This window comes from Rousettus aegyptiacus, unplaced genomic scaffold (assembly GCF_014176215.1).
Source record: "Rousettus aegyptiacus isolate mRouAeg1 unplaced genomic scaffold, mRouAeg1.p scaffold_m13_p_14, whole genome shotgun sequence".
NCBI classification, from domain to species: Eukaryota; Metazoa; Chordata; class Mammalia; order Chiroptera; family Pteropodidae; genus Rousettus; species Rousettus aegyptiacus.
In genome coordinates, this window is record NW_023416289.1 from 24,815,199 (window position 1) to 24,831,877 (window position 16,679).

At 45.8% G+C, this 16,679-nt stretch overlaps 1 protein-coding gene across 3 annotated transcripts in view; it reads left to right on the top strand.

Moving 5' to 3' along the window:
* Positions 1-16,679, top strand: part of PLCG2 (phospholipase C gamma 2) — a 140,132-nt gene that overhangs the window by 98,901 nt on the left and 24,552 nt on the right. For 2 of the 3 annotated variants that reach the window (XM_016165884.2, XM_036231514.1), the window contains 5 exons: positions 3,959-4,061; positions 5,481-5,690; positions 7,271-7,416; positions 8,307-8,421; positions 9,290-9,457. In XM_016165884.2, the coding sequence (XP_016021370.1) occupies positions 3,959-4,061; positions 5,481-5,690; positions 7,271-7,416; positions 8,307-8,421; positions 9,290-9,457 (742 nt within the window). Of the gene's footprint in view, positions 1-3,958; positions 4,062-5,480; positions 5,691-7,270; positions 7,417-8,306; positions 8,422-9,289; positions 9,458-11,162; positions 14,595-16,679 lie in introns of those variants that run through there. The other variant, XM_016165885.2, reaches the window with a different exon arrangement.

The following is a 16,679-nucleotide window of genomic DNA, read 5'->3' on the forward strand; positions in this document are numbered from 1 at the left end:
TACTGCAATTTGCATCCTGGCAGGGCTGGATCCTAGGCAAGTAACCACACTTCTCTGGGCCTCAGTTTCCTTGTCTGCTAAATAAGGAGCCAAATACCTAACTCAAGAGATGAAGTGAGGAGGAAATAAGATGAAGTTCGAAAAGTGCTGGGCTTGGTACCTGACACAGCAAGGGCTTCAGTTCGTGGTTATTTAATCATCACGTTGTCAGAGCAGAAGGACGTGGGGACGTGTACAGTGCTGTCCGCTCGCTCTTGTGGCCACAGAACTGGGAAGAAGTTTACGGTTTTCCATGTAGCTGTTCACTTCTAAGGCAGATCTTGACTCAAGACTAATTTTAAAGCTTTCCCAGGACCTCCTGGGTTCCTGCAGCTCTGGTTAGAGTTTGAGTCATTCCTCCTTCAGAGTCCTTGGACATCAACCTGGTCTTCCCTCCCCCCTTGGGCCAGTCTCTGGTCAGCCTGACTGACCCTTTGAACACCCTGGGCTGAAGTTTTTCGAAGACTTTCTGCCGAGGGCTGGTGGGATGAGCGTCCTCCCTGATAGGACCTGCCATCTTTCCCAACCCAGAGTCTAGTCAGAGGCCCCACATGTGGGTTTTCATTCTTCCCAAGGCTTGTCACACCGTCACCAGTCACATGAGCTTGTGATCAACAGGCTGTTTGTTCCCACTTTTCCTAACGGGGGTATCTCTTCCCTCTCATGCCTCCAGTGCAGTACAGCTCTGAGGCACAGGGGGGCGCCACCACCCCAGGATTCATTTAAAAGATCACCGCCCCCCCCCACCCCCGCAACTTCCAGGTGTGTGTTTTCATCGCGGTTGAAGAGCTGGCATCATGATTTGTGTGGCACCATTTGTCAGCATGTGACCCTCCTGAGCATGTTCTGGTAGTTGGGATTCTGGGCCCCTGTAGCTGAGAATGGAGAAAAACACTAATGAGAAAGCCCTTGGCAACTCTTCTCTGTAGACTTCATTCTCAGGCACCCAGCCCTCTCTTGGGACTGGGCCGGGCACAGGGCCCAGACTGGATGGGCATGGCGATGATACCCTCTGCCTGGTGCGTCCCGGCCCTCCACTCCTCTTTGTGGAGAAAGATGTGACTTCACTTGAAGGTTCCCTGCCCTTTCTTTCCTCTCCTGCATGAGGATTCTGAAATTAAGCTTAGCTGTTTAAGACTACTATCCCGTCTTTGATCTACATTCCTCTTTAATTGGTTTTGACATTTGCTAAGATTTTATGAGAAAGAATTTAAAGTCTCATTATACATGAAGGTTAAAAAAAAAACCGGAGTTGGCAAAATCGACTGAGTTCTCACTCTGGGCACAAGCAGCAGGATGAAGAGCTGGTGTGGGAGCAAGGGAGGGCCCCTCCCCCGCACCTTTGAGTGAGCTCTCAGCTTACTGCCAGCAGCTCCTCACCGAGGCCTTACGGTTGTGCCTGTCCCTAAGAACCTGCTCAGGAAATAGACATCCGTTTGGAAAAAATAAAGTTATATCCTTACCACAAAACAAAACCAACAAAAATAAACCTGCTCAGGGCTCTGTAGTTTTACAGAGTCTCTAGCCTCTTTTGGTCAATGGCAAAAGACCAGTTACTATGATCTGTCTAGTTAGTGAGTTTCTTCTAAAGCCTAATGAAATGTGGCTTCGTATTCTGAGATGGCCCGATGGGCAAAATCTGCCAGTCTGGAGAGTAATTGCTTTAATATTTTGAAGAAGCAACTGCTATTTCTTCGTAAACTGATATTGTCTGATGCTAAGGTTGGGGGAAAAGAAAGTGAGGCCCATAATTGTCATTGCTGTGCTTTGTGAGGCTGTAGTTCTGTAACTCACTGTAGGTGTGGCGTGTCCTTCCACCCCATTTTAAGCAATTCTGTTGTCCTTAGACGTGAACTGTGTTTTTTGGGGGGTTTCCTGTCTCCAAGCAACCCCATGGAAAAATCGTGCAGGAAGAGTGCAAAGTCAAGTTGATTCAAGGTTTAGGAGAAAACACCTCAAGTCTGAAAATTACGCTTCCGTTTCTCTGACAGCATTTTGCTGTTTACTCTCTGGCTGACGTCTTTGCCTCTTGCTCCAGGCCCATCCCCCCCCACTACTACCCCTTCTAGCCTCACTGCTGTGGTTTTCTTTGTCCTCAAAGAAATTCTGAAAGTGTGGAAGAGGCCGGTGAAATTGGCTGTGTGTGGATGGGCTAGGGCAGATTTTGGAGGCTTCAGTCACATTCAGATCTGTCCTGGTGATATGGTCACTGCCTGGGTTCATAACAAAGGCTATTTGCTGGTCATTGCCAAGGTCCACTTTGGTCCCAGGATTAACGTCGGCACTCATGAGTGAAGGCATTCTTGCAGAAGAAACCGGGTGCCTACACCTGCTCGTTCGAAGAGTGGACTTTCCTTTCCTTTGCCTGGGGGACATTTGGGAGCAATAGGGTAACCCCTACTTGTTTGTCACGATAGCTGTTAGGAGGTGTGCCTTCACGTTAGCCTCATTTTACAGTTGAGGAAACTAAGGCACAGAGATATTTTTATGACTTGCTCAGTTAGTTGACTCAGCCAATAAACAGCAGGGCCAGCTTTCAAACCGATGTCTCTGATTCCAGTTCCCACTGCCATAACCACGGTGTCACATAGCCCCTGCCACCTGAACACTTGCTGCCCGCAGGACCCTGCTCCCAAAGAACACGTCTCAGTGGAGAAACAGGGTCTGGGCACTAGTGACGAATGGCACCAATGCAGGACAGTGGGACATGGGACAGTGTAAGGCTGAACAAGGCCAAGCAGGGGTGAGACAGTGAGCATTCTGGAAGGGCTGAGGAAAGCATTATCCTTTTCCCAGCCCTGGCTGGAGTTATCCAGGAAGGCTTCCTCGAGAAGGAATGAGTTGGGGAGGGTCCAGGAGGAGGCGGGATTTGCTGGAACAGCAGAGGAGGGAGAATGGAGGCTGCGGGCTGACGGGGTAGGAGGTCACTTCTGTGGTTTGGAAGGACCTGGGATGCAAACCCTGGGGTACTTTAGGGACATCTTCTCCAGGACCTGGTGGTTGATGATGTATAAGGAGTGAGGCAGAGTGGTGCCCTGGGCGAGGCTGATTGCACAGTCTTGTCGCTTGCCTGCTGTGTAGTCTGGGGTAAGCTATTCAACCTCTGCGCGCTGCGCTTCCTTTGTAAAATGGAGGTAAATTCTGCCTCTTGGGGACATGTGGGCATAGATCACACTCATCAAGCCCTCGGTGTGCAGTGCTGAAGCTAAGCACCCACCAAATGGTGACTGTTACTGTCCGCATATAATGTCCCCTTCAAGGTTCCCCCTCGGCCAGTGGGAGCATGAGAGTCAGAGTTTGGCAAGGCCTGAAAGAGTTGCCTGGTTTGGGGCGAAGTGAGAGCTCATCTTTATTTGGATGGAAGTGGATTTGACCGTGAGTCATCTAAGAGGAAATAGCTCCAAAGTCCATTGCATGTGTCCTGGGCTCTGGGGAGCCCTTGGGACAGAGCCGTGATGGGCTAGGTCAGAGGTGGGAGGAGGTGGCTCATAGTGCAGGGAAGAGGGGTGCAGAGGCTGCACATTGTGACAGGGATGCTGTGGTGTACAGAGCCCAGGAGGACGTGAGGTCATGGGCGTGGAGAACCAGCGTTTGATGAGCTATAACAGTGTGGATTTAAGGGAAGGGACAGGGCAGGAAGCCTCTAGCAGAGGGTTGAGGAGAGTAGGGTGGTGACAGACACCACTCCTGGGTGGAAACAACGTGGTCAAGAATTTCAGCAGGAAAAGGAAGGAAAGAGAGGAGGGGCAGGGGAAAGGAAAACATTCAAACTACACTAAAGATCCGCGCATGCCGGAGGGCCGAGAAGAGAGAGGGGGGACTTGGAGAGGAAGAAAATGCATGCCAGGGGAGCCAGGAGGATGGGAGTTCTCAGGTGCTGGCTTGAGGCCTGAAACTAAAGACAGTTGGTCCCAAACAGGAGAACAACATGAAGTACTGGGAGAAGAACCAGTCGATTGCCATCGAGCTCTCGGACCTGGTCGTCTACTGCAAACCAACCAGCAAGACCAAGGACAATTTAGGTACTGTCTCCCGTGACTCTGTCTCCGTCTCCCAATGCGGTGAAAACTCATTTCCTTATGGGTCTGGTGTCACAGGGCACAGTGTGTGTGGTTCCTGCTTGTTTTTAAGTGCTCTAGGCGGAGCCTCCCTGTGACTTTGTCCTCAGGGCCAAACAGGTCCTGTGGTATCTTCAGGAGGAAAAGCCTCTCACATAGTAAATTTGTTTTCTACTGCTGCTGTAACAAGTTACTACAACCTTGGTGGCAGAAATCAGCACACATTGCCTCATCGTCCTGGAGGCCAAAAGTCTGAAATCAGTATCACTAGGCTGAAATCAAAGTAGAAGCAGATTTCAGCCACTCCCTCCAGAGGCTCTAGGGGACGACCCATTCCTTGCCTTTTCCAACTTCTGGTAGCTGCCAGCATTCCTTGGTTTGTGGCTATGTCACTCCAATCTCTCTCTGCCTCTGTGGTCACATCTCCTTCTACCTCCCTATTATAAGGACCCTGTGGTTACATTCAGGGCCTGGATAATCTCCCCACTTAAAAGGATAAACTCCTTTCAAGCACATCTGAAAAGTCCCTTTGGCCATATAAGGCCACAGTCACAGGTTCCAGGGATCAGGACCAAGATATTTGGGTGGGGGGGTGGCATGATTCGGCACAGAAAGATTCAAAAATGGATCTTCCACCAAATTCTCTGGAGTAGACAGTTCTTTGATCTAATAATGATGGCGTTCACATTTTCTTCCCCCTTTCTTTGAGCATTTTGAGCAGCTCTTATATTTGATCTCAAAGACCCATGATTCCAGGACAGGGGCCAGAGAAACAGTACCGAACCCCACAGTTAATGGTCACTCTGAGGCTGGTCCCTGAGCACTGCCACGTGCAGGGAAAGATGCCAGGCTCTGCAGGCTTCTGGGCTGTCCCACCAAAGCTGAATGTGAAGGAGCAAAGCTTCCCTCAAAGAATTGTTCGCATGTTCTCACCCTCCCCCTGCTCGGTCACGTCCCTTTATGCAGCAGTTGATTCACTCATCTGTAACATCTTCGATGAAGTCAGATCTACTGTTTGGTTTTTCACTCCTAAGATTTCCTACCTGCTGATCCCTGCAGCCATGCCCCTTCCTCCCCCGTTCTACAATTGTACCACTTTTGTGTTGTCTTGTGTAAGGCTATTGCTAGTTTTAAACAAAAAGAAAATTATAAAAATCCCAGACAAAAAAGGCTGTGGGAACAGGGGGCTTCCCTTTACTATGTGGATTTCCCCAAGGGCAGGTGCTCAGAGCAGTCCCAATTACGGCGCTGTCATCGGAGTCACGTGCGTATCTTGTCAAAGAGAGAGATTCCAGGTTTTATTTTACAGTGTGCTCATCCAGCCTTTGCGCTAAGACAGTGCATGACACACAGATTAAGTGGTGACTCCCTCTCTGTGTGCAGAAAACCCCGACTTCCGAGAAATCCGTTCCTTTGTGGAGACGAAGGCTGACAGCGTCGTCCGACAGAAACCCATTGATCTCCTGAAGTACAATCTAAAGGGCCTGACCCGCGTTTACCCGAAGGGGCAGAGGGTGGACTCCTCCAACTATGATCCCTTCCGCCTCTGGCTGTGTGGCTCCCAAATGGTGGCGCTCAATTTCCAGACAGCAGGTAAAGGGGCACTGTTCGTGGCCGTGAAATCTAAGAGGACGGTGGTGTCATTCCAGGCACAGTCTGCTGGGGCCACTGGTGGGACGTAGTGTCCCGGAAGTGAGATATGTCTTAGGATCTGGTTCAACCAGCATGCTAGTGTGAGGCCCATCCGGTGAATGGAGTGACGAAGAGGGCTGATGGGCATGCCTGACAGCAGACTCTTGTGTTTGGCCGGCTCCGTGATGGCAAGTGACAGGTGCCGAGTTAACCTGGCTTAGGAGAGAAAGGACATGCATTAGCTCATGTAATTAAAAAGACTAAGAGGTGACCGACTTCAGGCACAGCTGGATTCAGGTGTTCTGTGGCTTTTTTCAGCACTCTCTCCTGGCCCATCTCTCTTTGAGGGCTTCATGCTCAGATTCTCTTCCAGAGATATTCGCATGCTGCGAAAAGCCAACACGCAAAGCTTTTACAAATGGTAGCAGAAATCAGTGTTTTGCAGTTTTGTTGTTTCCTAAGCCTCTTCGGGAGATCTGTGAATCGGTAGTGTCCTCTCTATTGTTTTTATGCCTGCGTAGGATTCCACTGATGGAACCATCGTTTAATCAGCCAGCCTCCTGCTGAGGCACATTGGAGCGATTACAGACACGCTGCTTTCTGTAACCTTCCGCGATCCTTTCACAGATATGGGGCAGAATTCTCAGGAGTGCCGCGTGGGTCGCGCAGCACTGGCCTTTTGATCTACTTTGCCACTGAACACTGTATCCAGTGGTGCCTGAACTGAGGTGCTCGGCCACATCCTCTATAGCAGTGGTCCCCAACCTTTCTGACACCAGGGACTGGTGCTCCTATGGGAGTCTAATGCCCATGGAGCTGGGGAGCGGCTGCAAATACAGGTGAAGCTTGGCTTGCTCGCCCACTCACCTGCTGTGTGGCCTGGTCCCTGGCCTCAGGGTTGGGGAGACCCCTATTCTATAGAGAGTGGAAATGCAAACTGGTAAAGTGTTTGAGTACACCTTTTTCGCATAACTTCATCCAGTTTTACCAATCTTTGCCCATCTGGTAGGTGAAAATTGATGTTCCATTGTCGTTAGAGCTTCCCTTGTCGGCATTGCTCTTATGAAACACATGAACCAGTTTCTCATGTATTTAGGAAGCAGTTGCTTTTTCTTTTCTGCAAATTATCTGTTTATGCTTCTGACCCAGTTTTTCTAATGGGGCGTAAGTATTTATAGCACACATTTATCAGATCTCTTAGTAGGTTAACTTTATATGTATATATTTATCTGAGTTAAAATGATTTTTCCACAGCATGTCTTAACATTTATGGAAATTTTTTTCTCTAGTAATTTTTAGCTTTGAGTGGCTTTTAATAACTTCTTTTTATAGTTCTGGATTTTGTGTCGTACTTGGAAAGGTGTTCCCTGGTCTGAGATTTTTTTGAATAGCCCATATTTTCTTTGAATTAGATCTCTATTTTAACAACTGGCTCAAATGATTTTTGGAAAAATCTGTAAATCGTTCCTGACCTAGCACCTCCTGGCCCAGGAGGCCGGCCTTTTCCTGCCTGACTTACAGCAGCGTCCTTCCCTTCCCAGATAAATACATGCAGATGAATCAGGCCTTGTTTTCACTCAATGGGCGGACTGGCTACGTCCTACAGCCTGAGAGCATGAGGACGGAGAAGTATGACCCCATGCCGCCTGAGTCCCAGCGGAAGATCCTGATGACCTTGACGGTCAAGGTAAGGCCTGGCTCTCCTCGAGCCAGGGCTGTGTGACATTGGGAGGGCCCAGCCCTGTGCCTAATGACACCTGTCTTGTTTAGACCATCACCACCCAGACATAGTGTGAGGCTCTTAATTACAGAGCATTTCACAGGGGAAGGGGAGAGAGCTCTTTCCAAATTCATCTTGGATACCTTACCCATGTCGTCTGCTGGGCTAAGGTATGAATTTATCTCTCGTGGGGCTCAGCAGGGTATCTCCTGGGTCCTGATGAGAATATTTTCTGGCCGGAAAAAAGAGAGGAAAAAGAGAGCCTGTGGAAAATGGCCATCTGGTCCTATGGCACGGAGCGTTTGTCCCCCTAATGGCCAGTTTTAAGGATGAAAGCTTTTTAAAGTTCATTTAACTTCCAGAGACTGTTTTTATTTCTGTTGAAAACTATGTAAGGTGGAGAAATAAATTACATTTCTCGTAACATTAAGGAAGAAAAAAAAATGCAGCTGTCATAAAGAACATCACACACTCCCTATCCTTTCCTAGGAGCTGGGAAATGAAGTGATTAAAGGTTGTCTCTGTGGGTGCCCACCTGGGTGTGGGCTGATGTGTTTATGTGCTCAGGTGAGTACCACCTGTCAAGTCCGATGGCCTGGGGGCTCCCATCCTGGCTCATCTTAACAGCCGTGGGAATCTCTACCCCAACTCTCCCATTTCCTCATCCATGAGAAAAACAGTGTTGGGGTCTACTTCAGAAGGTTGTTGGACTTCTCCAGTGAAGGAGCTGAGGCTGGTCCCATAGTCTGACTCTAAAGCCCAAACTGAGCTCCATGCTCGACCACTCACGCAGAATTTGCTAGCTCTTCCCAGGATGGGTCTGGAAGAATACCACTACTTACCGTTTGGTGTCGTAGGTTCTCGGGGCTCGACATCTTCCCAAGCTTGGACGAAGTATTGCGTGTCCCTTTGTGGAGGTGGAAATATGTGGAGCTGAATATGACAACAACAAGTTTAAGACGACGGTTGTGAGTAAGTTGCCTGGGTCCTTTATTCTCTTAAACTTCAAGTGAGTTGAGTCACGTGTTGGGGATGCCACTCGCTGGGGATTCTGTAGTGCACTTAGGTCATCTAGGTCTTTTCCTAGACAGCTCAGGGAAGGGAAACAAAGGGCCATGTAATTAAATAGCTGGACTTGTGCCCAGTGCTATGTTTCTCTGCCTGTAAGTCACGCAAGGCTCCTACTGCCTGTTCCATGACACTAGGATGGTCCTCTCTGTGTGACAGCCTCCACCTGCTTTATCTCCTGAGTCCAAAACTAAGAAGCAGAGATAGAGGATGTGGCCACCTGACCCAAAGGCTGCAGCCTAACGTGGGCGATCTGCCACAGAGGGTAGGGAGGCCAAGAGAAATGCATGTTCTTCTAGCTGAAGCCAGGAAGAAACTGAACTGTGGGCCTTTTGAGGCCCAGGATTACTGGCCCTGGGGAAAGGCAGCCCAAAGAGCAACTCAGGTGCTGGCCAGTGAAAATGGCACTTGTGGAGGGCGGCAGGTTGACGCTTCCCTAGCTCTACGAGGTTCGTTCTCTCCTGACAGCAACAGAACTCATACTGGCTCTGCCTCTGCAGAGAGACTAGCCCACCTGTTCCTGCTGTGTCATCCACCGCCTGTCCCTTCCGCGTTCCAGGGAGTTGAGATGGGAGCTGTGTAAAGGGGAGGTGGTCTCCTCCTCACCGAGGGCCAGACCTGTGACAACAGGATTACCAGGACTGTTAGATCTTGGCCTAGATGCATATTTATATGATTACTAAGGGGATTAAACACCGATGAATGTAGGGATGGTTTTTCCAAGAGCGGGCAGGATGAATGGGGTCTCTAATAAGCTTTGATTATCTTCTAGATGACAATGGCCTAAGCCCTGTTTGGGCTCCAACACAGGAGAAGGTGACATTTGAAATTTATGACCCAAACCTTGCATTTCTGCGCTTTGTGGTGTACGAGGAAGATATGTTCAGTGATCCCAACTTCCTGGCTCATGCTACCTACCCCATTAAAGGAATCAAATCAGGTAAGAGGTATTTTAATGAAGATGTTCTGTTTGGGCTAGCATTTTTCTTTGGTCTGTGCTGCTGGCTTTTAAAAGAATGAAAAAAGCATTTTCCCGGTTTTATGAAATCACTGCAAAACCACTTAGGTGGCTTGGACGGCTGATCTCGTGGTGGTTCCCTGAGCTCGCAATGTGCACAGTCCATTTAGCACAGGACCAAGGGAATGGGATGTTCGGCCCTGCGAAGTCAGGGGATTATCAGTTGATTTTCCACCTGGCACTGTGGGCCAATTTCATTTGGGGAAAGGTTAGAAGCTGTTTGCCTGCCTTCAGCCAGGGCAAGGGGTTTATGTACATCTGGTTGGCTCTCCCACCCTCTCCCTGCCTGGGAAGGCCCTTAGCAATTAGCATGAGTTACAATCGTAGGTCCACCCTGCCTGGGTCATCCTGGGCAAGCTACTGAAGCTTCCAGAGCTTCACCTTTAATATCAGGATGGTTGATTTACTACTTCTAGTTGTGATTTTCTTCCCTGCTGAACAAAACACCACAACCCCTTAATGCTTTGAGAAGAGTCATTTTGTTTTTGCCTGAGACCAAGCTGGGTCACGTGACCAGCTCCCAAGAATCGGTAGACAAAGTCCCTGCCCTCTAAGGCAGATAGACTTCCTCAGGGGAGGGGATTTGGGGGCCATTTATCCAAGTTGCTACTTTGTAAACGTGACTATGCTTGTATACAGTTTCTCTCATTTACTTTTCTGATAGATTTCATGTAGAATGTTTGACAAGAGACCCTCACTTGATGCTGAATTCTTCCCCCTCCCTTAGTATTTAAAACATAAGACCATAGCTCCTCTGGATTCCTCACGAGGTCACTGTTTCCTAAGCATCATTTTTCAAGAGAAAACCTTCACTCCTGTTTTAGTGATTTATATACAAATATAGTCTTTTGTCTTGATGTTATTTAGAACCTTTGGTCCTATATTTTTCCCCCCCAAATTTCTACCTTTCTTAGTATCATAAACTGATCATTTCCACCCCTGGGCACTTGCCCCGTTAGGCATGCGGGGAACTCTGGAAAATGCATGTTCCTTGGCCCATCCTGCGGTGCAGATGCAGCCAGGCTGGGAACTAGGAACCTGTGTGTTTAGCCAGCTCCTCAGATGGCCTTGGGCGGCACTTTGCTCCACACCAACACTGCCCACGTTATCAAGGAGACAAACTCCGAAGTAAATGAGAACCTGAGAAATGTTTAAAGTCTTTTTTTTTAGGATTTTAGAAATATCCAATTTCCTAATAGTAAGTATTCATTTGTAAATAAGTCCCAGAGGCCTGATGTTCAAAACCCCTCTCAGTTAACTTGCCCACATTAAACTATGTTAAACCCAGCAATTTAGCCAAATAAGTTAAGGTTAGGGCAGATTTCTTTTTATGGTATTCGTGCCCACCTGTTCCTAACCCATGTCCACTGAGCTCAGCCTGCACGACGGGTGGCTGTGCTGGTGACCATGTCCTCTTGAAGGATATGGGATGTGAGCACTGCAGCCAGTGCCTTGGTCAACATTGATGAACACTTCTTACCAGCCACCAAATAATGTCGCTTCATCTAGAAAAAGCTGTGACTTAGCTTGGAGATTTAACAAAGAACAAAATCTCAAGGATGATGAAAACTGTGACCCTTCCCCCCACTGTGAGACACTCAGTAAGGACCTTTCTCTGTTCCAACAGTGCCCGGCACATCCATATTCATGGAGGGAATGAAATAACATGAACAATCCCTTTCTGCATAAGGCGTTGGGGGCCTTCCGAACCCAAAATAAACTTTACCCATTGTCACGCGGGATGCATTTAAGCTTTTAAGCCAGCTGGAGCTCGTGAAGGAAGAAAAACATAATTTGTTGTGTGAGGTGCCTTAAACTCCTTCTCTTTTAATCCTCATAGCAATCCTGTGAAAGAGGTTTTATCATCTCCGCTTTTTAAATACCAGCACCTTGGGGCCTGGAGATGTTAATTAACTTGTTCAAGGTCACACACCTGTAAGACCAGAGCTGGATCCAAACCCCAAAGTGTCTGACTTCGAATCCCACGTTCTTCCTACTCTCCGGGCCCCCTAAGCCAAAAATCTGATCCTACTTCAAAAGATGTCTCTATTTTCCTTTCCTCTGTGGTACAACTCAAATCAACAAGAATAAAAACAGAATCAAACTCTTTTTGGTCAAATTGGCAAATACGGTAGCATCCTAACCCCAGCATACATGAAGGGCTGCTCATAACCACAAGGCCTAGTAGTTGGAGGTGGATACACCCAGCAGGGGGACAGAGCCCACATCTCCAAGTTTGGGGGCACGTACCGAGTGTAGCGGTGCCACTCCGCTTGAAACCCTGTCAGTGGAGGGCTGCCTGGCAGTATCCCTGAGCACCATGGAGAGCTCAGCATTCTAGAACGTTTTAACAGGTGAGCAGCACTTACACCGACTTCTCCCCCATTGTCCATAGATCAGCTCGTTAAAGATGCAGACTCTCAGGCCTCACCCCAGACCTCCCGTGTCAGAGTCTGCACTGTTAGTAAAATCCACGGGTGATTCACACCTGCATTAACATTGCAGGAGCCCTATACTGCAAGAATTCTGTGGGTATCCAGGCAAAATCCAACAAAAAATATTCCCAACACCTGTAAGGGGTAACTAGGTCAGAAAACTTCTCTACAGCAGTATTCAAGGAGAGCAATGTCCCCAAAATCCTCCAGAGAAAAGAGTGACTTGAGAGTTTTATACCATTTACACTGTCAGTCAAGCATAAAATTAAAGGGCAGATGCATTCCAATGCGCGCAGTTCAGAGATTGTATGTCCCGTGAGCTCATACTGAAGAAAACAAGACAAATTTAGCCAAAGTATCGATGGAAAAGTTCAGGGAAAGGATAGTAAGCATCAGAGTATTTTAAAAATTTTGTGCATTTCACTGTGTGTAAATTTTATATCAGAAAAAGAATACTGGAAACAAATATTGAGCCCTAGTTAATGAGATAGATTCATGTTGACATTCAGGGGGAAGTGTACAGATGTCTTCATCTCACTTTGAAATTTTATATATATACATACACACACACATATACGCAGTAGATTGATAGGTAGATAATATAGTAAAAGGTTAATGGTGAGATCCAGGTAGTAGGTTATACAAATATTCCTTGTAATATTTTAGTATTGCTGTATAAATGTCAGAAAAATATAACTAAAGCTCCCTTTATGGGAGAATTATGGTTACAAAATAGGACATACATATTACATACCATGGCAATGTAGAAATATGGTTTACCCAGGGGAAGAAGAGAAGGTAGAGGGTTGTGCAAGCATGCTAATTTCCTCATCACAAGCAGTGGAAAGTGATTAATTCAACAGATATTATTTAAAGGTTATAAGTCAACTGATAGTATAAAAGGTTCTCTAAGAGAAATAAGAATAAGAATAAACAAGCTAAAACCTAAATGATGAAAGGCACAGAGGAAATAGTGGGGATGTCCTAATTTGAGCATTGCTTGTCCTGAAAAATTGGTAGATACAATGAGAATAAAAAGCTTTCGAGTCAGAGAGGCGGGTCCAGGATGGCAGCACGGGTGGAAGCCGAACTTGCCCCCTCCCAAGAACACATCCAATGTACACTCTCATATTTAGAGCAATTCTTCCTGAGGCACCTGTGAGCCAGTTGTTCAGTATCTTCTGCACCATAAGCAAGAGAGAGGGACCACACAGAAAAGGTTGGGGAACCACGAGAGCTCTCTGGGAGCTGAGGAAACAACCCAGGAGCAGAGGAGCTGAACGTTCATTTCCCCTGAACGTGGATAGTGGGTCGGAACTCCATCCAGCCTCTCTGACCCACCTGCAGGCCCCAGCCACCCCTCCTAGAGTTAGATCCAACAGAAACAGGAGGGCACCATGGCATGCATACAAGGGGCCTCTCTACCTGAGACTGATCCAGCAGGTAGAGCAGGGTGTTGCTTCACACACCCACTGGGCTGCACACAAGGGGCTCCCCTGCCTGGAGAGAGTGCAGAGCCAACAAAATGCCGCGGTACCTGCCAGCAGGACTACACTGTCCAGAAAGTGCAGAGATAGTGGGGCGCTGCTGCACTTGCACATGGGGCTGCCCCCATTAGAAGAAAGTGCAGAGCTAGCAAAACTTTGCCCCAGGCAGAATGAGTGGGGATCTGCTATGTGCTTGAAAGGCTGCCCCACCCAGAGGAAGGGCAGAGCTAGCAGGGCGTTGAGAAGCAGGCATGCAGAGTGGCCCCACCCAGACCCTGCTCTGAGGGCAATTAAAGCAACAGTGCATGCACACAGGGCTGCCAGTGAAAGGGGCGCAGCTGAGCACTGAGGAGCTGCACTGCCTCAAGAGGGAGCAAAACAGCAAAGTGCAACTCTGCATACACATAGGCCTACCCTAGTCAGAGAGGGACAGAGCTGGTGGGGCACTGAGATACAAGCATGCAAAGCAGACTCGCCCAGCCCCTGCTCTGATCACAGTGAAAGCAGCGGGCACACCAAGAGCACAGCTAGCTTCCCCATCTATAGCAGGTAGCCCCACTCAATTAGAAGGGCAGGGAAGCATGCACACATTAGGTTGCCCCACCTGGACCCACTCCAAGTCAGGTGATGTACCAGGCACCCCTGGCCTGCCAAAACTATTCAACAGCCTGGGAAGGATAGCTGTTCTTTAGAATAGGAACAAACACAGAAAGAGAAACAAAATGGGAGACAGAAGAATATACCCTAAATGAATTAATAATAATAATTAAAAAACCTCTAGAGAAAAACCTCAATGAAATGGACATGGAGTAATGTGTCTAATAAAGAATTCAAAGACATGTTCAAAAGGATGCTCGACAAACTCAGAGAGCACCTCAACAAAGAGAAAATGTAATAAAAAACCAATCAGAGAAGAAAAATACAATAATTGACATGAAGAGTGCATTAGAAGGAATCAAAGTAGATTGGTTAATATAGAAGAATGGGTTAGCTACCTGGAAGACAGAATAGTGGAAATCACCCAATAAGAACAGCAAAACGAAAAAAGATTTTAAATGAGGACAGTACAAGAGATCTCTCGGACAACACAAAGCATCCTAATTCACATTACAGAGATTCTAAAGAACAAAAACAAAAGCAATGAGAAAGGGGCAGAAGGAATATTTAAAGAAATAACGTCTGAAAACTTTTCTAAACCAGGGAAGGACACAGACATCAGGTCCATGAAGCACAGAAAGTTTGAAACAAGATGAACCCAAAATACCTACACTGAGACATATAATAAAAATGCAGAAGTTAAGGATAAAGAAACAATCTTAAAGGCAGCAAGAATGAAACATGAAGTCACATATAAGAGAAACTGGTAAGGTTATCAGCTGATTTCTCAAAAGCAACTTTACAGGCCAGAAGGGAGTGAAGGATATAGAAAGTGTTGCAAGAAAGGAATCTACAACCTAGAAAACTGTATCTATCTAGCAAAGTTATTCAGAACTGAAGGAGAGAACTGAATGAAAACTAAAAGAGTTCACAACCACTAAACCAGCCTTACAAGAAATGTTAAAGGGTCCTCTTTATGGTAAAAAGGCCATAACCAGAAATAAGAAATACAGGAGAGAAAAAATTTCACCGGTAAAGAGAAATATACAGTAATCACAGTGAATCAACTACTTAAAAAGCTAATACACAGGTTAAAAAACAATAGTAGCAAAATTATAACTACAATAAATAATCGGGATACATAAAATAAAAAGATATAAAACACGATGTCAAAACAAAGAGTGGGAGAAATAAAAATGAAGTACTTTCAGAATATGATTGAACTTAAATGCCTGTCAGCTTAAAATAGACTGCTGTAGATCTAGAACATATATGAACCTCATGGTAATCATAAACCAAAAACTTACAAAAATACACAAAAAATAAAGAGAAAGGAATCCAATCAAAACATTAATGAAAAGCAACGAAAGGAAAGAGATCATGAGAATAAAGGAACAGTGAAGAAGACAAAAGAACAATGAACAAAATGTCAATAAGCACATGCATATCAATAATTACTCTAAATGTAAATGGACTAAATGTTCCAATCAAAAGATGTAGGGTAGCAAAATGGATAAAGGAAACATGACCCATGTATATGCTGCTTACAAGAGACTCACTTTAGATTGAAAAATAGACTGAAAGTAAAGGGCTGAAAAAATATATTCCATGCAAATAGAAATGAAAAGATTGCTGGGGTAGCAATGCTCATATCCAACAAAATAGACTTCAAGACAAAAAATGCAAAAAGAGACAAAGAAGGACATTACATAATTTTAAAGGAGTCAATCCAAGAAGAGAATATAACAATTGTAAATATCTATGCACCCAGGACAGAAGCACCTAAATATATAAAGAAAATGTTAATGAACATAAAGGCAGAAATTAACAGTAATACTATAATACTTGAGTACTTTAATACTCCACTTACCTCAATGGATAGATCATCCAGACAGAAAAGTAATAACGAAATAATGACCTCAAATGACAAATCAGACCAGTTTGACTTGATAGACATTTATAGAGCAAAAACTGTATATTACACGTAAGCGGCACATGGAATGTCTTCCACGCTAGAATACATACTAGGCCATTAAACGTGCCCCAGTAAATTCAAGAAGACTGAAATTACATCAAGGATATTTTCTGACCACAATGTCATGAAACCAGAAATCAACTACAGGAAGAAAACTGGAAAAAAAAGCACAAACACATGGTGATTAAACACCATGCTTCTAAACAACCAATGGATAAGGGAAATCAAATAGGAAATCAAAAACTACCTTGAGGCAAATTAAAAATACAACCTTAAAAATTTAATGGGATGCAGCAAAAAGCAGTTATAAGAGGAAATTTTATAGCTATACAAGACTACCTAAAAAAAGCAGGAAAAAAATCTCAAACAACCTAGATTGGCACCTAAAGAGATTACAAAAAGGGGAACAAACAACCCAGAGCAAGTAGAAGGAAGGAAATAAGATCAGAGTGGAAAGAAATAAAATCAAAAATAGAAAAATAAGAGAAGCTTAATGAAACTAAGACCTAGTTCTTTGAAAGGATAAAATTGACAAGCCTCTAGCAAGATTCATCAAGCAAAAAAACGAGAATACAAATAGAATCAGAAATAGATTACTACAACCAAGTTACCACAGAAATACAAAGGATCATTAAAGAAACTATGAACAA